Source organism: Numida meleagris, chromosome 2, assembly GCF_002078875.1.
Source record: "Numida meleagris isolate 19003 breed g44 Domestic line chromosome 2, NumMel1.0, whole genome shotgun sequence".
NCBI lineage: Eukaryota > Metazoa > Chordata > Aves > Galliformes > Numididae > Numida > Numida meleagris.
In genome coordinates this window covers 103,079,079-103,102,814 of record NC_034410.1, presented here as the reverse complement: position 1 = coordinate 103,102,814, position 23,736 = coordinate 103,079,079, and the positions used below count along the sequence as shown (strand labels likewise).

Sequence of the window (23,736 nt, the reverse complement as noted above, 5' to 3'; positions counted from 1 at the left end):
CTCCGCGCTGCCGGGCAGGCATGAGCGACCGGGCGGCCGCGCCGCGCCGCGGGTGAGTGCGCTCCGCGGAGGAAGGGTGGGAGAGAGGGAGGGAGGGGTGGCCCGGCTCGAGGGAGAGGGTGACCCCCGGGGAGCGGGGGGCTCGGGGTGCGGTGGCTCGCGGAGCTACCCCGGCAGCCCGAAGGCGATACCTTTCGGTCGCCCGTGGGCGCGCTAAGGGGGACGGAGGGCTGCAGCGCGCCTCCGTTCCGCGGCCGAAAACTTTGGTTCTCCGCTTGCGGTCTTAGAGTGGAGAGAAGAGTGTGTGCGGAGCCCCGGTCCCGCAGAAAGCGGTGGCTCTGGGCTCCCCAGCCTCCCCCTCCCACCTGCCGCGGGTGCCTGTGTAAGCCGCTCGCTCACATCGGAACGGAAAATGAGACGGAGTGCCAACGGCTGCCCGGCGTCCATCGGAGCCGCGGGGATGCCGGCGCGTACAGCTGTGCCGTGCCGGGCTGTGCCTCTGCCCCCTAAAGTGGCATCAGCCGGGAAGAAAGAACGTTAAAAATGCCGTTTGGGATCTGTAGGGAAGCCTCGGTTATCATTTATATTGTAGCGGCTTCAGAGCCACAGCCACCTCGCCACTGCGTGAGCCCCGAGTAAGGCCGCCCCATTCCCCAGACTCTTTGCACCCTGACGGCAACTTGAGCTGTGACAGCCGCCCCGCATCCCATCACACACCGTCTGCTGTGTGATTCCAGACCAGAGAGCTTCAGGTGTGGCCATGTGTGAAATGGATGTGTGACTGCAACCTGACAGCGCCGTCCTCTTTTTCTGTTGCGTTTTGTATTTGCGGAAGGCAACCACCCCAAAAACCTTTTTTTGCAACTTCGGTGGCAAGTCTTAGATGCTGGGAAGTCTCTTTTCAGCTTCAGACCTGGCAGTCATCTCTCTGCCCCATCTCAAGCCTTGAAGTTAACTGTGTGCAGATGGGACGGCGGGTGTTGGAGACGGTGTTGATTTCTAAGGTGCTGAGAGCCATCAAGTCTGGAATATAACATCAGGGCTTGTGTTTTGTACTTCCCCAAAGTAGGTGTAAGCTGGACCTTGGGAAAACCAATGCTGCATCCCAGTGAAGATGGGTGTGAAAGGGTAGATGAGTGCTGCTTCCGTTGTGTGTGCCTCCAGGTGTATTTTCCATGGGATTCAGAATATAACTCAACCCTACATGAACTGTTCACCTGGGACATGTTCTGGGACACTGAGCTCTTCTCAGTGCAGACATTGCTCCTGTGTCCTACTCAGGACACTGAATTAAACTGTTGGTGAGGAGCTAGCAAGGACATCAGAGATAAGCCACCATCAGCCTTTGGGTTTCAGTGGGAATATGAGCATAGAGCTCAAGGATAAGGATAGCTTTGGCTTTATCACCAGGAGAGGTGGTGAATTTGGAGCCATTTTGAACAAATAGTTAGATCTTGGTAGCTGGTCATTAACTGACTGTTAATGTAAGATCTTACAAAAACTATTTCAGTTTGTCTTGAATTTAACACAAAATCAGACGTAGGTGTTGACTTCGTTCACTTGTGAGATTCTGGTTTCTATTCTCCTCCAGTGAAACAAGTCCTGCCCAAAGTTCTGAGTCTGTCAGATCACTTCGTAAGTATTTTACAACAACCAGTTGCAGGAGACAATGTAATTCTTGTTCTCATCTGAGAGTGCAGAGAACTGAAATAGAGTGCAAATGGCCTATCCAAAATACACGGTAAATTAGCATATGAAATGAGATAGGGAAACAAATTATTTGCTCCAGTCACAGAGTTAAATTGCTATTCCCTCTCTCTCCACAACTGTTAAGAAATTCATGACCCATTCCTGTTGCAGTAACTTGAAATGACTAGACATGCATTTTATGCTTCTTTCAGATGTAAGTGGTATTAAATATGCATTGTAGCCCAGTTACCTTAGATAACTGAACATAAATTCATCCATCTTCCACTTGAAATTCTGTTCCCAAAGTAGCAGTTGAGTATTCTTTCTTTCTTTTGTTTTCTGTTGTGGTTTTATTTGTGGGTTTTTGTTGTTGTTTGTTTGTTTGTTTTTGGAGGGGTTAGAGGTTTTATTTGCTTTTGTTTTTAAAGAAGAATCTTGTTAGCATTCCTTAGAAACTCATTAAAATGCTTCCCTTTTGGCTTATTCTCCTAATTTATTAATACCACAAATAACTTTTCTTTGGTGACCCACTTTCATAGGTATCTGAGCATCTAGCAAAACTGTAACTCATCAGGAAGGCTGTGCAGACTAATAAACAGCATTTCTAGACAGTGGAAAATCCAAGACACTTCTTTCTTTGCCACACACAGTTGTACACACCAAATGTGCAGAAAATGTTGTTCTGTTCTACTACTTGTTCTGCATACTTAGCCTAAGAGAAAAAACTTTATCGACTGCATGGTTGATGTGAAGGTCAGAATTCAGGACTGCATCCATTCTCCTGACTGGATTCAATCTTTACCCTATGTCGAGAAATAAGAAACTGCTCTTTGTATAAATATGAATTGAAATATTTGTTTGTGTGAGAGTTCAGGAAAATAGACTTTCTCTAATAGATCCCAAGGCAACCTCCCATCACTACACTATTGTTAAAACGGTTAGGATTTGACTATGGTATGAGCTTGGGCTTGTTTAACAGTGACTTGGGCTTGTTTAGCTTGGAGAAGGCTTTGGGGAGACCTCATTGTGGTCTTCCAGTACATGAAGGGAGCTTACAAGCAGCAGGGAGACCAAGTTTTTCTATGGTCTGATAGTGATAGGAAAGGGGGGATCAGCTTTAAACTAAAAGACAGAAGATTTAGGTGAGATGTTAGGAAGAAATTCTTTACTCAGAGGGCAGTGAGGTGCTGGCATAGCTGCCCAGAGAAGCTGTGGTGCCCCATCCCTGGAGACGCTCAAGGCCAGGTTAGATGGGGCCCTGGGCAGCTGAGCTGGTGGGGGGCAGCCCTGCCCATGGCACAGGAGTGGGACTGGGTGGGCTTTAAGGCTTCTTCCAGCCCAAGACTTTCAGTGATTCTACAATATTGCTTTTTACTGAACTATTGCACCCGCTTTGTGAAAAGTACAGGTTTGCTCAGAAAAAGAGGATACGCACCAATTTAATGAGCAGGATGTTTAACAGGACACTGGAAGTGGTAAGGTTTTGCAGACTCCTAGTCAGGCAGAGGTCAGCTAGGATAGAAGAATACACTTATTTTCATACATACTTAAGAAAAAATAAAGGGGCTGCTTTGCATGAACCAAAGCTGAGGGGACAGACTTATCACAGGGAATGATTAATTACCCTGCATTCTGCAGACTGTTGAATTCCAGCAATGTTTTAAGGTCAGTCAGCTCAGACAGAGCATCTGTCTGAGGTTGTCCCCTTCCAAGGGTACTCTACCTTGAGACTTCACTCCATGCTTGTCAAATAACAACCTTTTTACTGGAGAGAATAAGGCTTATTTGGTGACTTCTGATGAAGATTTGTTTTCCTTTTCAGTAAGTGTGGACGACTGTGCAAGTGTGAGAGCATCATGGTAGCGTTCAAAGGAGTGTGGACTCAGCCCTTCTGGAAAGCTGTTTCAGCAGAATTTTTGGCCATGCTGATTTTTGTCCTCCTCAGCCTCGGCTCTACAATCAACTGGGGTGGATCAGAGAAGCCACTGCCCGTAGACATGGTCCTTATCTCTCTCTGCTTTGGACTCAGCATTGCAACCATGGTGCAGTGCTTTGGACACATCAGCGGTGGCCACATCAACCCTGCTGTGACCGTGGCGATGGTCTGCACGAGGAAGATCAGCCTCGCCAAGTCGGTCTTCTACATTCTTGCCCAGTGCCTGGGAGCCATCGTGGGAGCTGGCATCCTCTACCTCATCACACCACCGAGTGTGGTGGGAGGCCTGGGAGTCACTGCGGTAATCACTTCTGCTCCAGCGCGTGCAATAGAGTAACTCAGAGCCTAAGAAAATAGAATCAGCGTCACACAGAATAAAGAGAGCTCGAGTAGAAATTGTAGGAGCTTGCTGGTTTATTTACAACATCCAGAAAGGGTTTAAAGCTCTCCCCAGGATGGCTTTATGCACCACTATATCTGTAGCTATTCTTTTTATAGAAGTACTCTTTTCTAGAACATCCCTAAATCTGATGACAGCAGGTAATGTTAATTTACGTGCAGAATTTAAATAATGTATGCATGAAATGCCATTTTCTTATGGACTGGGGAGGGGAAATTAATTCTCTGCCGTTATGATGGGGATTGAAAAAACATCAATTTAAAATGACATACTTTTGAAATAGATTGTGGCTTAGATTTCAGCTTTGTTCTAAACTAATAAGAAATGCCATCAGTTAGCCCTGTTGCAGGACTTATTAAAAATGCACTTGAGCTGCACACTGCTTTAATTTTAATTGAAATTTAAATTAATTAAGTCAGGGCTAATTAATGAATTTATAATTGAATAGTAAATTACAGCACTCCCAAGAAAAAAAAAAACGGTGAAGGGGAAGTGCAGCCTTTGCAAATACCCATGTGAAAATAAAGGATACTTCTGTGGTCTAGCTGTGAAGTTCCCGTTGGATGTTACTGGCAAGCCGTCTGTTGTCAGTCCAGCAGTAATTTTCCATGGCTCTCAAATTAAAAAAAAAGAAAGAGAAGGGGAGGAGAGGGCTGGGAATGTGTGCTTCTAAAAGTTCATTGTTGTCTTTCGCTGTGTACCACTTAGAAATACCATTCACTGAAATGTAATTAATGTAGGTGGTTGCTTTTTGATTTACAAAATCACCTTTGCTTCATCTCTGGTGTTTCTTTCCCTTCCTCCAGGTACATGGGGATCTTTCCGCTGGCCATGGACTCCTGGTGGAATTGATAATTACATTCCAGCTGGTTTTTACTATTTTTGCCAGCTGTGATTCGAAACGAAGTGACGTCACTGGTTCAGTAGCTTTAGCAATTGGATTTTCTGTTGCGATTGGACATTTATTTGCTGTAAGTCAATGCCTTCTTTTTAAAAAATAGAGCTTTTGTCCCTTTATGCTTACTTCAGAAGCAAATGGAAACTTCTGTAGACTTTATAGCTGCTATAGCTATATAGCTGCTGTATTATAGAATCACTAAATCGTAGAATCACCAAGGTTGAAAAAGACCTCCAAGATTATCCGGTCCAACTGTCCACCTACCATCAATATTTCCCACTAAATAATGTCCCTTAGTACATCATCTAAATGTTTCTTGAATACCTCCATGAATGGTGAATCCACCACCTCCCTGGGCAGCCCTTTCCAATGCCTCACCACTCTTTCTGAGAAGAAATGTTTCCTAATATCCAACCATAACCTCCCCTGAGGCAACTTGAGGCCATTCCCTCTTGTCCTGTCACTATTACCTGAGAGAAGAGCTCAACTCCAGCTGTATCACAACCTCCTTTCAGGTAGTTGTAGAGAGCGATAAGGTCTCCCCTGAGCCTTCTCTTCTCCAGAGTAAAGAATCCCAGTTGCCTCAGCCATTCCCCATAAGGCCTGTGCTCTAGACCCCTCACAGCTTCGTTGCCTTTCTCTGAACACGCTCCAGAACCTCAGAGTCTTTCTTGTAGTGATGGGCCCAAAACATTTATTCATGCTTCCTATGGATCCATGTCAAAAACATTTTGAAAGCAGCAGAAGGATCCTCTTGGGTAGGGTGCTGGATCTGGGATTTTCTGCCTGTTTGTGTGATGGCTTTGTTAATTTTGTGATAAGACGCTGGAGAGTGACAATACCCACTGTCAGGATTAGACACCATGCAATACCAGGGTGTTCCATAGTAAAGGACTGAGTGACACTACATTTGAGATTCTAATAACAGGTAACATTTTGTCTCTACTTTAGATCAATTACACTGGTGCCAGTATGAACCCCGCTCGCTCATTTGGACCTGCTGTCATCATGGGAAAATGGGAAAACCAATGGGTAACTCTGTTTTCATGCTTCCTTCCTCATAGCAACAAACAGCCATTGAAATTTTTCATAAATCACTCAATGTTAGTTATCTATCCTTACCCATTCCATAAGACCATCACTGGAGAGACAGGTGCTGACCTGCCACACACTGCTGTACAATCATGGTCCACATCTAGGGCTGCAGTGTTGTAGGCAGTGTGCTAGGATATCATCTAGCCACTCAGGGGCCATTTTGTGGAGGGAGTAGCTGGGGTAGAAGGAAATCATACCAAAAGAGCAAAACAATAAAAAAACAGCCCAGTGAGATGGGAAGAATTGAACTACAAAAAAGAAAAGGTCCTCCAAGGCAGACTGCAAACCCTCAGGTCATGCCGGTGAGAAGTTATTGAAGTAATTCTGTTGGCTTCACATTTCACCTGGTTCTATGGCAAATTGAGGCAGACATAAAATGAGAGCAGAGACTCTCTGTGTTCTGGTTCCAGAGGGAGAACCTGCCATGGCAAATGCCCACAGCGAGAGATGAAGGGGTTGCCACCTGGTCTTTATGAACTGGACCAGATGTTATCTGCTTTGATTAGAAAGCATCAGCTTAACTAGGAGTGTTTGTGCAGGAAACAATTTAAGAAACAGACTGTGAGTGTTGCAGTTTCTGTAGCATCCCAGTACTAAACTTACCAACATTTTTTAGGGAGAGATGGATCACAGCTCAGCCTCACCTAATTAAACATAGGGAAAGCATTTCTAGGGATGCTTTCAGTAGTAGCAGTGGGAGCTGCGTATTGCAGAGCATGTAAGGATTTTCTTGATTTTAAAAGTATGGAGCCCACATTGCTCCCACTGTAGCTAATAACAGAAATGGTATTATTTTTTAGGCCCCGAGGCTCCAATTCTGCAAACATGATACCATGTGTAACTTTGTTCCCAAGAGTTATCCTATTGGGGCAGATTTACCCAGTTATCAGTGAATGGCTTGTTCCTATGAAAATTCTGCTGTAGTTTTTCGCAAGATTAATTATCCATACTCTGAGGGAGCCTGTAATTTGTGACTAAAGCTGTAAACAATAAACAAATGTACTGTGTAGAAAGTTGTAGGAGAAGCTTAGCTTCTCTGCTGGTCATTTGGAAATAGAGCCTTTTTCTCCTCCTTGAAAGCAGTGACATTAGCATGCTATTAAGTGAAGTCAGTGGGCCTTTGCACCTACTAATATTACAGAACTGCTGCATGTCATACTAAAATAGATAGGTACCTTGCAAAGTAGTGTGTGTCAGTTGTATTTGTTTATCAAATTAGATAATCAGATAGCTGCCTGCCTGTTGGAGTCTGCTGGATCAGAAGTCAAATTTGGACTCTTTGGAAATGTGAGTGAAATATTGAAGTAGAACTGCTTGCATGTATGCACTAGGATAGGCTTTGCTTCCTTACAAGTTTATAATCATTTTGGAGTAAAAATGCAGAAAATCAGTTTTCTACATTGGTTTTTATTTTGTGTGTCATCTTGCAAACAGTGCAAATATGTTATCTACAGCTGGCAAATAAACAATGAAAATTTAGAGATGGCTTCTTGGAAAGAGGTTAGAAGTTGACAAACCCATTTCACTTCAGGCATATGAGGCTGCTTCCCAACCACCTTACTCTTGGTAGTCTAGAAAAAAACTGTGCCAAAGCAACTGTGTGTTGTATGTGACTACAGAGTAGTATTTCACAAGTCATACCCAACACCATAAAGATCTGTGACCTTTTTTCTCAAGAAATGTTACAGCTATGATTGATCCAGCTAAGTATGATGAAGAACCTGAACTTTTGTTTTAGTGGATAAACTTAGTTAATATAATAAAAGTTGCAGAACCCAGCAGGCTGCTCAATCTGTCTGCCTCAGGAGATTGCTAACCAAATATGTAGAATGAAGTATTTCTCAGACATCAGGGAAACAGCATTCCTACCTTACTGATATGTCACCATAGTTCCCTCTTCTCCTCTGCTTCATATGGTACATCTCTAGTGATTCTCTCAGTGCTGGTGTGAGAGGAATTTTTAGGGAAGTTCTGCACTCACAGGGTGTGAGGTGGTTTAGATGACGAGATTCAAGGTGAATAGGGAGTATTTCTGAAATGGACAAAACGCATGTGAGAGATGAGAGACTGAGGGAAGAAGAGAGGTAAGAGAGGCACAACGGAACTAGTGCCATTAACTGCCTAAGACACAGCCTTTTGACCAATTTCATACCTCAGTTAGAGAATTCACTTCACTGCTGAGCTCCACATCACCTTCTGTGAAACCTAGGGCAGTTACACTTCTCTGCCTCGTAAACTGACATGATGGCAGAGTTTATCCCAGTTCGTGAAATACAGTGAACTGTGTGACCAAGCATTTCTGGAGAGCAGAGCTGGCTTAAAAGATTAGGCCAGGACATTCTGGAGAAAGTTTTCTGAATGAAGTCTGCAGTGACATGCTTTTCTCTGAGATTCTCGCTTCTTTATTTGCTCTGGAGCATAATGCTGATGTTTTTTTCCACCTCCCTTTGTAGGTTTATTGGGTGGGACCAATAATAGGAGCAGTCCTTGCTGGTGCTCTTTATGAGTATGTCTATTGCCCAGACGTGGAGCTCAAGCGCCGTTTTAAAGACGTCTTCAGTAAAGCTACCCAGCCATCCAAAGGGAAATACATAGAAGTGGATGACACCAGGAGCCATGTAGAGACCGACGACCTGATCCTGAAGCCTGGCATTGTCCATGTGATTGATATCGACAGGAGTGAGGACAAGAAGGGAAGAGATCCATCAAGCGAGGTGCTGTCTTCTGTATGACTAGCAAGGAGCACTGAAAGCAGAGAGCAGCCTGCCAGCGAGTCCACAGATAACCCTCCACCTATTAAAGAAACAGATCTCCTCTAAACTGAGCATCTACCATTTCTTAAAAGATATGGTGAAGGCAGCTGTGTGGTAGTGGCATCACCAAACCATACATCTGCTCAGCTGGAATATTAGAACTTCATTATAATTAGGATTCCCCATGAATTATTCCAAATAAGGAGTTGTTCCTACTATTTTCCTTCCTTTCTTTCTGGAACAACCCCAAAGTCAAAAAGAGATGAAAGCATTCTTCTTTAATAAATCAGTCAATAATGAGATGAAGATGGAGATGTTTCACATTCAGATTGACAGATAAGACGTATCAGGAAATGCCTATAGACATGAAGACCTACTTATCAGATTGTTCTTCTGACACTTAATTGACTGTTGTCAGCTTTGATTAGAACATCTTATCCATTAAGCATTCTCTGTGAGGTTCAGGGACACCACCAACAGTATTTAAGAGTTTTATCCAAAGTCAAGCGAAGGAGTATTGTTTCCACTCATGTATGTCACTACTGCTTTGCAAACTACCTCTGAAATAAATGATATTTTAATAGGCTCCAGAAAAAATTCGATCAACCCATCAAATTTCACTCACATGATTTTCTGTATAAATGTATTACCTTCATCTCTTCCCAGGAGTAAATATGCTGAAATTGAATGATGAAGTCTACTGTAATAAGGCTGCAAAGCATTTAACTGTACTTCATACTCACTTCTGACATTGTCTATCTGGTGAAACATTCTCCTGGGGTTTGACTATTGACCATTTCATGCTAGCAGACTCTCAAGGTCATGCAAAGAATATAAAGGCTTTCCTGTTACTTAATAACTCAAATAAGACCTATCAGAAGAAAAGAAGGCATATCTGTTTTCAGTGCACTTGTTCAAATACAGATTTCTGTATGAGTTTATGTAAACTAAGTGTTTAAATTACTTACCTACTTTCTTACAAGATGGTCAGAGAAATGGGATTTTTAATTTATTAGCAATGTAGAGAGTTTTAAATTTTAACTGTATTGAAACACTGATTGAGAAATATTTTTTATAACAGAGGATAAAAACATGAGTGCTTCTGCCTTTTTGTTGTAACTGACGCCTAACTAGTTGAACAGGATCCTCTCTTGTTCCACAGCTCATCTAGTCTTAATTACATCTCCAGCAAAGGCCACTTTATTTGTTGTTCGGAAAAGATGCAAGCACTTGCAGGGGTTTTGGGGGGAAGAGGATATGAAATCAGTAATCAGGCTTTCCCCCACAGAAGTATTTTGATAGACATAATCACCCCACCGGAACATTTCTATAAAGCTGTTAATGACTTACTGCTTTTGCTTCTGATCAGTGGCTTTGAGTTTTACAACATGCAGCTGCCAAGCAGTCAGGAGCATTATATTATTACTGTAATTGTATAGTTTTTATTTTGAAATTGAAAAGCTATTCCTGCCTACTTAAGAATAAGACGAAAAAAAGCATTAGTCCTGGCTGTGGACTGTAATAGACTTGTCTCCTCTTTGTCGTGCTCTACATGCAATCTTTATTACAGGGAATTAGATGATTCTAGTGAGATAATAAACCACTGCTAGACTCAAATCTGTGCACTATGATCCAAGGGCAATTCTGCTGTTCCAACTCACAGCACTGTATAGCTCCAGCCTGTCCTGCTATATTCATTCTTTTACTTTCACACTTTTCTTGCCTTAAAAACCCTGTTAGAAAGTGGCAAAGCTCCCTGCGTTGAGTAGCTAGAGTTGTGATTCCTCCACCATTTGCAGTTGGGCCCTGCTCCTGTCTCTGCACAGCACATGGCACATATGGGCACAGGTCAGGGCTTCCTGGGGTGACCCAGTGACAGCCGTGCTCCTGGCCAGATGCACTCCCCATCATGTACCTGCAGAGTATGGCAAAACAGATGATGGTTGTCCCTAGCTGTACCCCTCAGGACAGCATCGTGGTTCAAGGGCAGGAGCATGGCTAAGGACCTGCTGGTATTTGACCTGCTGTGTCAAATCAGAGATAAGAGCCAATCGAGAGCCAAGGATCACAGATAAGAGCTAAGCCACAGCAAGAGCTGAGTCTCCTGGGGATGGGAAACATAGGTGTGGTGGTTAGACTCCTCTATGCCTTTTCTTGAATGGGTAAGTATCATTCTAAATAGATTCAATCAGGAAGACTAAAACTTGTGCTTTTTTTTTTTTTCTGTCTAGACATTTGTTCTGGCTTTTTTTTTTTTCTTCAAACACTGTATTTGTTAAAGGGACATTCTGATTAAACCTTTTTCATGGCTTAAGCAGGTAAAGTGAAGAGTGTTATATACATAGCACTGGTGGATTGTTAAAATTTTTGCATTTTTATATTTAAAGACACTCCTTAGAAGCTTGTAAAATGTGGATTTTGCATGGTGCTGTATTATTTAAATAAGAAGCTGTGATTTGTTTCATGCTTAAGGATCCTTTACACAAATGTGTGCTGCTTGTTTTCTTCACACAGCCTGATTCCGCTGCCAAGGTGAGCATAACATGAGCATGGCACTGGCCAACTCAATTAGGAGAATTTTTTTCCTTGAAAAAGTTTATTAGTGAAGTGTGGCAAACACTCAGAACCAGACCTAGGAGAACTCCTCACTCAACAGGAGTATTGGAAATAAGATGCTGAGGCTCCTGAAAAGATCAAGTGAAAGAAGAGAAGCTGAAGTAAATAGACCATTAGCCAATAAAGGATGGTGACATGCATTGGCCATTATTAGGAAAGCAAGAACTGGTAGGTTTGCTCCTGCTCCCGTGGAATCAGACTCATTGAGGTTTGTTATTAGCTGCAATGGAATGATGCTGAGCTTTTTGGGGAGCTGATGGCTCCTCTCATGCACTTCACTGTAGTTTTTCCAAAATAAGCACTTTTAAGCAAGATAGTAAATTCTGGAAGGAGAGACGTTCCACTTGAGGTTTATGACTCACCCTGAAGCAAATCCTTAGGTGTCACTGCCACCAAAGCCCATTGTACCCCACAACCGGAAATCATCATTCATGTAAAGTAACATCACACTTCAGCACCCCTTAGGACTTAGCTGTAACCTGCAGGGGTATGTGCTTCTCGAAGTTATTTTGCAGTGGCATCATCATCATAAAATTATTTAACATTTTGTTAAATCATAGACTGGCATCACCTTCTTATGGGTTGAAAACACTTCGCGTATGTACTGGTTTATGTTGGTGGATATATATCACAGTAAGCTTGACAGGCATTTCATTGTTATTCTGGAGTCCTAAAAAAAATGTGGATGAGTCTCATACCCCTCCATGATGTCACAGGTGCTTCCAACACAGCATTTGCACATTAACAAGCATATTCAGAATATTTAATTCCTGGACTTCAGAAGAGAAAGGATGAAAGCTGAAGGTGGTTATGGTGAGGCACACAGATACCTTTCAGGTTGCCTAAATCCTGAGGATTTCATCAGCCAAATCCTAACTATTCTCATGGAAAAAAAAAAAAAAGAAAAAGAAAGAGGGAAAGAGAGGAAGGAAGGAAGAAAGAAAGAAAGAAAAAGGAAGGAAGGAAGGAAGAAGGAAAGAAAGAAAGAAAGAAAGAAAGAAAGAAAGAAAGAAAGAAAGAAAGAGGAAGGAGGGAAGAAAGAAAGGAAGGAAAGGAAGGAAGGAAGGAAGGAAGAAAGGAAGAAAAAAGATTCCTGCAGCATTTGAGATGTCATTACCCTTCTCATGTTGAAGTATGTGGGAGTTATTTTCATTCAGTGGAAGTAGGAGCAAGAATCATCTCATATGCAGCATTTAGGCTAGTCACATGTATTTGCACTTAAGTTTTTCAAAATGTGTTTTATTTTTAATTATTAGTTATTGGGCATGGTAGCTGCCTAAAAAGATAAATAGCCTTCAGATAGGACTTCCACCTTTCTAATCCTGGTTAACAGCACTTGCTGCTGTACTCTGCAACATTTTAAGTCTGTGTAACATATGCAGAATATTATACACCATCCAGTATTTATAATCTAAATAAAATATATAAGAAATTACATTGTGAACCTTTGTCTCCAAGCTGAGTGATGAGAACGCCACACATTCTGTCCCTCAAATCAACCTGTGTGTATCTGAGATTCTCAAGGACTTACAAATAGACATGATGCAAACAGACTGAATTATTTGTTACGTGGTTACTTACATGATTTAAATCATACTGATGCAGTCTTTGTAATTTAGGACAAACGAGGCAGAGCAAACTATGTATGAGGATTTTTCCACAATATTGCTTACTGTGGAAATGTTTAGGCACCAGCATATCAGAACTAATGTTATAGGACTTAAGCTTTCCATGTGTTATGTTTGGAGTAATCTACTGAGGAATGCACTATGAAATAATACATGATTTTCTGGTTCCCACTTGCATTGTTCTGTATCTCACACTTCTGTTGCAAATAAATTGTCTGTTCCAACAAAGAAAAGGCATCATTTGTTCACTGAAAACATTCAAGAGTCCCAAAGCTCACGACCAAAATATATAGAAAATAAACAATCCAGAAAATAGCACATCTGAGGAGTTTGGCAGTGTGTGCTTACTTAGACATACTGTAGAAGTAGTATGTTAGTAAAGAGATGTGATTGCAAAAGATGTAATGTCTTTATGGAAACAAGCTAAACCAAGCAGAGCAAAAGTTATGTCGGTGCACTCAACCATAATTTTACTAGATGGATTTAAATATCATATGGACTAGTGGGGAGCTAAGTTTTAAGTAGGTGATAGAATGGATGCAGGCATTTCAGAGTCTTTTTGCTAATGTGAGTTGTGAGACCAAGCTCCCACGGAAGATTTCAGCAACAAAACTGGGTCTGGTAGCAATAATATTTTTTGTTGCCTGGCTCCTTACTTGGAATGCAAAGTTTATCACCTAAAACATGCATGACATTCAGACCAATGAGGCTGTAGCTGTGTCCAGGGTTAAGATGCAGGAGAGTCCTCCGAGGAGCAGGAAAGCAGCAGCGTGGCAAGGGAGAGCTCTGTAGTGTAGCTCTCAGTGGCACTGTGGTGTCACTTATGCAACAAGGACATGGTCATATGAGGACATGTACATAGGCATGTGGGACCACACTGGAGACACAGAACAGGAGGAACTGCATTGCACCAGGTGAGTGATGTCCTTGTCTTAAGCTCCAACAGTGTCACAGCTTTCAGCAGCAACAACTGCAAACTGTGGCTTAATCATCTTAAAAAGAGAAATGAGCATGTAGATATTCCCAATATCTGCTTCCTTTTGAACTCTCCTTTGGCTTTAGACTCCTTTATCTGTCGCAGATTGTGGTATATTGTAAGCTTTATAAGCTACTTTATTTATATCAGACTGATAGCCTTTATCTTGGCTATTAATTTCTTTTGACCTCTCTTACCTCATTAGAAAAGCAGTCCTTACAACTACAAAGTCTGTGGAATAATCTAGCTAAAAGAACTATTACAAGGTTCTTTTGAAAGGCAAAGGGAACTTATACTGTTTGTCGTGCCTGGCAAAGAGTTCCCAGCCACTCACCACAGCAATGGTCTTCCTATGATGTTTCATCTCTACTTCCCTTTTGATAGGAATCTTCATAAAACAGAACTCACGGTATGTATAAAAGTCTGCATTAGTATATCCTGTGCTTGTGTACATGTGTACGTGAAAGTGAGCCACACAAAAATGAGCAAAAGGATTTACTTCTGGGAAGGGACAAGATTGGTAGGTAAAACCTAGGGAAACTGGGAGATTGGCTGCCACTTGAGATTGCTGCATACCCCACTGGGATGCCAGCATCTCATTTATTTCCACTTATGTCTGAGCCATATGGATTTCAGCCTGCAGAGGTGTCAGGGCTGTCTCTGACTGACATGAAACTCAATTAGCTTCTGCTGCTCTTCCTCAGAAGGATCATTTGCCATGAGTTGTTCTTCTTTCCACACATGAATCATTCTAATGTTGCTTGCCTTACATATTTTGGAACCTTCTGGCATTAGAAATATTTTGTCATTATCTGATTGTACCTTAGGGTTAGCCTCATTTCTTCTGTGGAGATTTTTGCCTTACTTTGGAACCATAGATCTCAAGGCATTGGAGATGCATTTGTTTTTCTCAAAATTTCCCTTGAAAATGGTTTGGTTTAGCTTGGCTTGGCTTGGTTTTGTTCCCTGATTTTCCAGCAAGATGAGCTCATCAGAGATGTAGTGAGACATTTTGGCTTCCCAAGCATCCTTCCCCAAGCTTCTTCAAAGAGGATGCTGCCACTCATTGCCACTTTGCCCTTATGGCCACTCTCTCCAGGCAGCAGCAGAGATGTCCTAAAGGGTGCTTCTCATTTGCCTTGGCTTGCCAGAGCTGCACAGTGCTCAGGATAAATCCTGCCTTGTCTTCACAGAAAAGACAAAGTCAGTTTGCACCAGCAGAACCCAGTCTTAGGGAATCGCAGTAGAGTGAACAGGGACCCAGCAAGGAAGTAATCTATTTTGAAAGACTGGAGCTTGTGGCAAGTCCCTGGGCTCTGATTAGAAAGAAAAACATCAATAGGAAAACTGGAACAATAGTAGATTGGCCTTGTAAGTTCTGAACATATGCACATGAATATCCAGAAAGAAAAAGCTTAATGCTTCATGATTAAACATGACAGGGTAGGGACAAAATGAACTCTGGAGATCAGGAAGATGCACATAGATGTTGGACTCTGCTGCTGCTTGCCCACAGGTATAGCTCCAGAGGAACAGCTGCATGGCATCTTCGGAGCTGAGTCAGACCAGCTGTACAGGCGAGGATGCGCACAAACACAAATGTTTCAGACACAGGGTTTTTTGTTTTTTGCCTTTCTTCCACAAATGCCCAGCGCAGTTCAGATCTACTGGAGGCAAGCATCACTAGGGCATAAATGCAGAAGATTCTGTGGCCTGAAGACTAAAATGTGAGAATAAAGCTTTGTGTCCTTCAACCTCTTAGCTTGAAAAAGCCCAGCAAATACCACGGAGGTCAAAAAGTTCATCTGAATCCCTCAGCGTCCTTGTCATGCTATACTTAGAGAGGTTCTCCTTAGGTTAATTTACCACTGTGTAAATAAACATCCCTCAATTCCTTTCACCACGGGCCCTTCTGAGTTAAGAGTATATATCCTTTCTTTGAGTGTGGCTGAAGAACAGCTCAAGTTTATGTATAGCAGCTATTGCTATTGTGTCCGAGTGCTGAAGAAAAGATCAAATCAAAATGACTTTATTCTCTTCGCAGTCAGAAAAAAAATCATTCATCTGTTTGTATTTGTGTGGGAGTTGGGTCTTTTTCCCTCTTATACATTCCTTTCCATGCTTTATTTTAGCTTTTCTACAGGTTGAATCCTCAAACATTTTATGGAGTTAAGTAGAACGCTTCATATTCTCTTCGAGAGAGGCCTTTTGCTGTCCTTTTCATTCATTTTTTTTTCTTTGTCAGAGAATGAAAATTGAGGATGCTTTAATTTTTCTGGCTGTCTGAGTTCTTTGTTTTGCATGATCTGATGGCATTCTCCATTTGTCTATATTTTCTGCATAGACAGCTGTCCCTTCATTGAACCTGTGTGCCCATGGTATCTACTTAGGTTTTACACTGAAGCTTCAAGCGTATGTATTTCTGATTCATACTCTTCTTTTTTGTTGCTGTTCAGATCGCGTTTTCCATAATAAAATACTCAGAATTTACATAAACTTTATTTCATGCTGGACCAATTTTTTTTTCCTGAAATGCTGTCCTTTCCTATCCTTTTTCTCAGTATGTTGTTAATTATTTAGAAGAAAACACATTCTGGCAGTTTAAGATGGCTAATCCAGAATCTTAGATACTGGAAGCAGCCTGAAAAGCTATCATTGTATATCCCAGCAAACACAAACTTCAGTTGACAGTCAAACATCATTTAGAAGTTTCAGGGATAACTGGAAAGTGTATAATCCAACCACAAGATGATTGTACAAAATGGATCTCAGAACATACAACTACCTGATCATTAGAAGGATCCTTTGCTATCATTAAGAGCAGAGTGTCTCCATGGGCAGAAGATTCAGAGTGAGCAGGACTTCACAGATCTGAACTCATCTGTGAGTTTAACACAACAGCAGAAAGACAGACATAGGGCCATGCATGGACAGAGTCAATGAGATGCAATCTGGGGACAGGCAGAGAAAGGGACGAGCACTTGCAAAATAAAGAAAGGATTTGTGTTCTTCTGGGCTGCTCCCCCAACAGCTGCTGTAGAGCCATGCAAGTAAGGTTCTCACCTCTACCTCCAGGAAAGGCTGTGGTAGAAGGACCTAAATAACAATAAGCTTTCCAGAGCTCAGAAGGAAATCCTGCAGAACCCCATAGCTAAAGCTCTTTTCAAATAATAAATCTTGTAGTGCTAGGAAATGTTTAAAACCATTTTACAGTCGCAATCTGATATCCCTCAGCTGCCAAAGACCCTTATATTTGAGTTTAGGGTTGAAAGATAGAGCTAATGAGCACCATGGGGATGTGCAGGTGCTATTAAATAGGGAGAAGGGAAGGGGAGTGGAGGTTTGGCAAAGACAAGACAAGAAGACAAGGTTTGTAATAACATTGGGAAAGCTTTAGTGAAATTTAAGTGCCAGATGCAAAATATTGTTCTTTGTACAGTTGGCCTCAGAATCAAAACACTCTCTTTTTAAGGCCAGATTAGATTAAAAACATTTTGTTTGCTTTTTAAACCTCATGTGATCATCTGTTACAACTATGAGAGCTGGAAATGTTGTGATCTGTGACTCCACAGTTTAAAGAACAATTCCAGACAGATAATGAAAGAACTTTTTGGTAGCTATTGTTATACTCTTGCCTTAGCCCTTCTTCTTTAATGCTGTTGTTTTCTGCAACAAATGAAACAGGTGAAATGTCTCCAGTGGGAGTTACTCTGGGATTGAATGCTGTCTGGGAATCAAGGTGGTCATTGTTCTTGCAGCAAGGCATGGGAGCTCCAAACAAATCTGGACAGTTCAAACCTGGTGTTGGTGTCCTCTATGCAGTGCAACCCTGATAACATAAATCAAAGAGACAACTGGAAAAAAAAACATTTAAGATAAGAATAAATTTTGTTTTCAAAATAGATGGTAAAACAAGAATCATGAAAGGAGGCACTTCAGAAGGTATCTCCCAGCAAGCTATATCTCAGATTAAGTGTTTCATGTTAGGAACTGCGTTGTATTTTAGTACTTTTGATGCAATTTATCAGCCTGAGTAGTCCCTCAGAACATTCCTTACATGACCTTCAGAGCTTCTGTCAAAATCCACTTGCAAGCCAATCTCATAAGGGAGGTAGGAGTTTATGCTGCTAATTAGTAAGGCCAACTAAAAGATGAGCTCACAGTACCAGGGGCAGCACTAAGTTGTTTTAATCTCTGTTAAGAAATGAGATCTCATTTTTTTATGCAGGATGTCATCTCCTCAGTAAAATTGAGGTATGGAAACAAAGCTGTAATGTTATGCTATGAGGGTAAGTCAGTATCTTGACCAGTGAAATAAAAAATAAATTATTCAAGTGACAACTTGATATGTTCTAGAGTCCTCCTCACCAGAACTAAGGTGAGCCAGTTGGAGTATGCTCCATAAAGTCAGACCCCTTGGAAGAAGCATACTTGTTAAATCTAGGAGCCAGACTTCCATTCCTAGAAGTCTGCATGTCCTTCCCTCTATCATCGATGCAGGCCAAGACCATGGGATCCTGAGAAGAAGTTGTCAGCATGTGTGTTTTCAGTGACTGACTTTCCCACAAGCACTGGCACAGTCTGTGCTGATCTGCATGGGTTTCTACTACACTGGTTTAAAACCATTTCTCTTTGGGTAGGCTACTGTTGGGAATGCTTGCTGGAAGTAAGACTGAAACAGTAGCACTGTTCTTATGAGTGGCAGCTGACACTAAGGGATTTCATTTTCTAGTTGGACATGTTTGCACAGATCTAGCAGGAGTGGGTTATTCCTATATTTTATTCCAGATCACCCATCTCTTGGAGAAACTGAAACAGAACAAGTGAGTGTTCCTCACTGGAAAGCAAATTTGGTTAAGCAATGTATGAGAATTATTTAAACCAAATGGACAGATTTTGCACCAATACTTTTGAGACTCATGCACATGATCAGTTCCAGGGTCTTGGCTCAGGAGACAGCCGAGAGACAACATGAAAGTGATGTCCATATCTCTTAGACTCTTCTGCAAGAGGAATTCTGGTCATTCCCATGGCCAGCTGGACAGAAAACCCACGTGTATGAGTGCTAAGAATATGTGATGCCTGCGAGCAGTGTTACCTGATAATTTTCAGGGGACTCCTGATACAGAATACTAGGGCCACAGCACTTGAAAGTAGTTTCATCTTCCTGACAAGAAGCAGGATAACACAGGAGCTATGGCATTTCTAGCAATCTGAGATGTGGTCTTGTCAAATTATTTGGGAAGGCTTTGAGTTTTACTTCTTGATGCAGACATTTATCACTTTTTATTGCACAGTATTTTGTACCAGCAGGTCAGATTTCCATTATTAGGAGTTAACTGTAGTGTGATAACCTGGGGATCAGTACTTCACTGTGCTAGAAATAATGCAAGTATAACAAAGAAATTACCTCCATCCCAAAAGCCTGGCACTCAAACTAGAGGGCTGTTGGCTAGAGAGGTGATAAAACAAACAGCCCTGGAGAGCTGAGGGAACATGAAATAGCTCAGAGGCAGCCAGGAAATGAAGATCACATCAAACCAGGTGCAAGCTGCAGGAGTTTCTCTTCAAGTTTCTGAAACTGCTCACTGATACAGGAAATCTTCCATTAGACTGAACTTACACAAGTGAGTATAAACTGTATGTACTGGACATATAAAAGTATGTTTTGTGTGTGCTTCAAACAGACATTAGAATTTGATACACTTCCTGACTTTACATTAAAAAAAAATGTAATGACAGAGAATATATATGGAATTTCTGGTTTGAAAAAGTTATTCTCTATCATAATGCCAAGTGCCATTTGCATGTAAAGGTATTCTTCACTCATGTGAAGAACTCCTGGATACTTACGTGGATACTTGTAATAGGCACAAAGTACGGTGTATCCCTCTGTCAGAACCTGATTATTTTTCACAGTCCACGTGTTAACATTTTTCCATCCTACCTGCAAATGCACTTTGATGTTCTTGCTTTCAAAGTCAGGAGTAGATCTGTAGCAGCCTCATCTGCTCTCTGTTTTGATATATCCTGTCTACTGAGCTACATAGTTTCTCTGTGTCCACTATGCTTATGACCTTCAAATATTGGTTTTTTTTGTGAATTTTATAACCAGCGAATGTCTTGTGCTCTAGATTTACAACTCAATGCCTTCAGTTCATTGATCATTTTTTAATTTCTGTCTGCACTTCTGATACTCTCAGAACCTTTTTAGCAAATTAATGCCTAGGACTCGTTGCAAAAATGCTGCTGCGATAAGCACCGAGAGATCTATATTGAATCACTCCAAGAGAGAATCTCTTTGCATGTACCTGTTTTTACATGATCACTTACTGCAGTGCAAACAGGCTGAAATACACTAAGCCCAAAAAATTCCGGATTCATTAAAGCTGTGACCAGAAATACTATCTTTAAGTACATCAGTACTGCAAGCTTTGAAACTCTCACTGAACAGCAATCCAGAAAAAAAAAAAAAAACTGCAAGATTGAGAGGCAGGGTGGGGAATGGGAAGACAGCAGCCAAGCAGACATTTGGGGAATGCTCTAGCAAGCGTCCTGCACGTCCTGCGGCAGGCAGACACTGCAGTCTCACTCAGCAGGGACGCAACTGGCGCTTCTCATCCCAGGAGGTGTTGCTGGGCTGCGCTGGAGCTGCAGCAGCAGCGTGCCCTCTTATGGCCACACCAGTTGCTTTCCAGCTCAGATTTGCATTGTGGTGTTGAGGGAGGAGACGGTTCCTTCACTTTCTTTTTTGTCACCTTCTTTCCTTTTTCTTTTTTCTTTTTTTTTCTTTTTTCTTTTTTGTTTTGTTTTCCATAAAGAAAGAGATGTGAAAAGGAAGTGCTAATTCAGTGTGCTGTGACACGTTTAGAAAACAGGCTTGAAGCTTCATGTGAGGAACATCAAGCAGCAGTCCACATACCAAAGTAGGTGAAATAGTGAACAAAACTAAACGAGAAGCTAAATGGCATCAGGTTTAACATTTGCTGATGACATGTACCAGCTTTCATGCCAAGGGGTGTGTAAACTGAAACAGGGTTGTTGATTAAAGGCATTAGCTCTAGCAGATAACATCAAGTTAGTTGACTGAGTGTTTCTGTGCTAGATCCATCACAAACTGTGCTCTGAATACATTCCTCTGTATTGCTGCAGCATTTCCAGGGAGTATTGCTTGGTCAGTGTACAATCATCAGGCCAGTTTTGAGGAGAGTGTTCCTATGCCTCCTTCTCCCTTTGCATCTGGTACTTGTTTTCTCCGATGTTTTCCTGTGTCACTTCTCAAGCCTGCCCCCAAGCGACACCTTGGAACACCCTGTGGCTCCAGCACAGCCTTCTCATGGTGCCCCTGCATCTCTCCCTGCCCGCTGAGGATGGTCCCATTCTCACAGCATTTTCCAACCCACAGAATCGCAGCTGGAGCACTCTGGGATTCAACTTCTACTTTCAGTCTTTTGTATGAGGACAGTCACATCAGTCTTGCTTGTTTGATATTATCCCTCTGCTCACTAAATGTTTAAAAGCAATGACCAATTTCTCGGACAACACTGGAGACGCAGTATATTCTGACCACTCAGAGTTTCCAGTTCCAAAGCTGACCTAGTATCACAGGAAAACAAATACATCTCACTGTTCAACTCCTGGCTTCTCCATCAGAATAAATCCCGGAGCCATGGGATGGTAGGCAGATGACACCACATGCTCCAAGCAAAAACTATTCCTAGGATGACCTGTTGTCCTGGGGTGCAGGTTCATAATGGTGCCCAGCAGCCATGCACGCACACCCTGATATTTCTGGTTGCAATGTGTTTGTGTTTCTACTTTCCCTCTGGCTCATTGCCTTTTATATTTACTTCAGCATGCCCATTCACCTTAACATAAAAAATAAATAAAAAAGAATAAAAAAGAAAACAATCTAAACATTTTTTCCTGTAGATCAGATAGCTTCTGCTGCAGTTCATACTGCTGTAGTTCATTTTCCTAAAATACATACTTCATTATAAAAATACAATAATCAGGCAGTTCCAATGCCTCTGATTACTGAAGTTAAGACAGATGATATTTACTAAAAAAAGGCAAAGTTTTTTTAGGAGCTAGAAACCAACCTGCAGGCTCACTTTGGATTTCATTTGAACCAAAGCCCACTGGAACGGAGCTAAAAACCTATGATAAAGCTATCTGAAATGTCACAGTTATCTTGGCACTGCTTGCATTAGAAAGCAAGGTAAAGCTACCTAGAGTTACATCACTTCCACCCAGTCCTTGGGAGAACAGCTCAGCGACCTTTCAGTGTTCTTTTTGTACTTTTTCTTTGATGACTGGACAGAAATTTTGTAATTAAGTCAGCTTGCATCACCTTGTTACAGTCTTCTATACCATAAGAAATGCCTTTTGTAGTTTAGAGAGAGGAAGGATATCAGAATCTGGCCCTTCCTATTGACCTGCATAGGAGTGGTCAAGAGTGTGACTGTTTAGCACCATCCCCCTGACATATGTTTTTTTATTCTTCAAGCCTTGCATTTATTTTATCACTCACAGTAAGGATTGTACTGCGGAGGACAATGCTGGTGGGGAGCTCTAGGATGAACACGGAAGTTTCTGCGCACCTGAGGTGTTTATTACTATAAACCAGCATGATAGGTAGTGGGCAAATACTTCATTTAATTAGGAACACAGAACAGGGAAGAACCTTGTGGGATGCAGGCCTCACTCTTTTACAATCCCCACTAACCATAATGCAATACTTCCAGCCCCTCAGCCTCTCTTATTGTTAGGATCAGTGGCTTGTCTAAAACTGCTCTAATTATAAGGTTGTTCCAGAGCTCACATATCTGAAAGCTGGAAAACTTCTCAATTTCCAGCCTAGATTTATACATAGTTAACTTGTGCTTACTGACCACTGGTGGTGATCCCAGCAATGTGGAGGGGCTGTGGCTCACCAGGACGCTGGTCCTCTCTGCTCACCTCTGTCCCCAGCATCTCCCTGTGAGTATTTGCTGGCTTCCCCAGCAGAGCTGTGGCTGCCTCTCCTCATTCTTCTCTTTTAGTTTTAAGACATGTAGCTAGCAAAGTTGTGCACACTCTTAATTCAGACACTACCTTAAGGCTTCTGGTTTTCTTCCTTAGCTTCCCCTCCAGCGGTCCCAAAATAAAAGAAGGATTTGTGAGTTCTTCTTTTAATCCTAAAAGGATAAAAACTATATAGACCCGTGCAAGAAACAGGAAAAACTTCCCCAAATGAGTGCCAATAGCTGCCAATTCTTGTCTCTTGATTTTTGCTTTCAAGGCTGGGAAACTCTCCATATATCTGCAGGGATAGAAACGAGCTGACACTGGATAACACTCAAGTGAATATGTTCTATGAGAATGGAAGTATATTTTGAAGAATATGCATACATATTGTACTAAAGGACTATAACCAATATTGAAACTGAGCACCTATCTCTCAGCAAAAAAATGGAAAAAACTCTCCTTTGTTTCTGTATCATCCTTGAAAAGTCATAGAGAATGAGGAGAGGTGCCTGAAGACTGAAGGAAAGCCAATATCACTCCAGTCTTCAAAAAGGGCAAGAAGAAGGACCTGGGAAACCACAGGCCGGACAGCCTCACCTCTGTGCCTGGGAACATGATGGAGCAGCTTATTCTGGATGTCATCTCCAAGCAAGCAGAAGAAAAGAAGGTTATCGGGAATAGCCAACATGAGTTTACCAAGGGAAAAATCATACGTGATCAACATGGTAGCCCTCTG

The 23,736-nt window shown here is 41.9% G+C and overlaps 1 protein-coding gene across 5 annotated transcripts in view; it reads left to right on the top strand.

The window, feature by feature from the left end:
- AQP4 (aquaporin 4) overlaps positions 1 to 12,309 on the top strand; it is a 21,049-nt gene extending 8,740 nt beyond the window's left edge. For 2 of the 5 annotated variants that reach the window (XM_021388385.1, XM_021388386.1), the window contains exons 2-5: positions 3,512 to 3,926; positions 4,832 to 4,996; positions 5,875 to 5,955; positions 8,472 to 12,309. In XM_021388385.1, the coding sequence (XP_021244060.1) occupies positions 3,512 to 3,926; positions 4,832 to 4,996; positions 5,875 to 5,955; positions 8,472 to 8,750 (940 nt within the window). In that variant the 3' untranslated portion in view covers positions 8,751 to 12,309. Of the gene's footprint in view, positions 1 to 6; positions 53 to 240; positions 753 to 785; positions 1,005 to 3,511; positions 3,927 to 4,831; positions 4,997 to 5,874; positions 5,956 to 8,471 lie in introns of those variants that run through there. The other 3 variants (XM_021388387.1, XM_021388388.1, XM_021388389.1) reach the window with 3 other exon arrangements.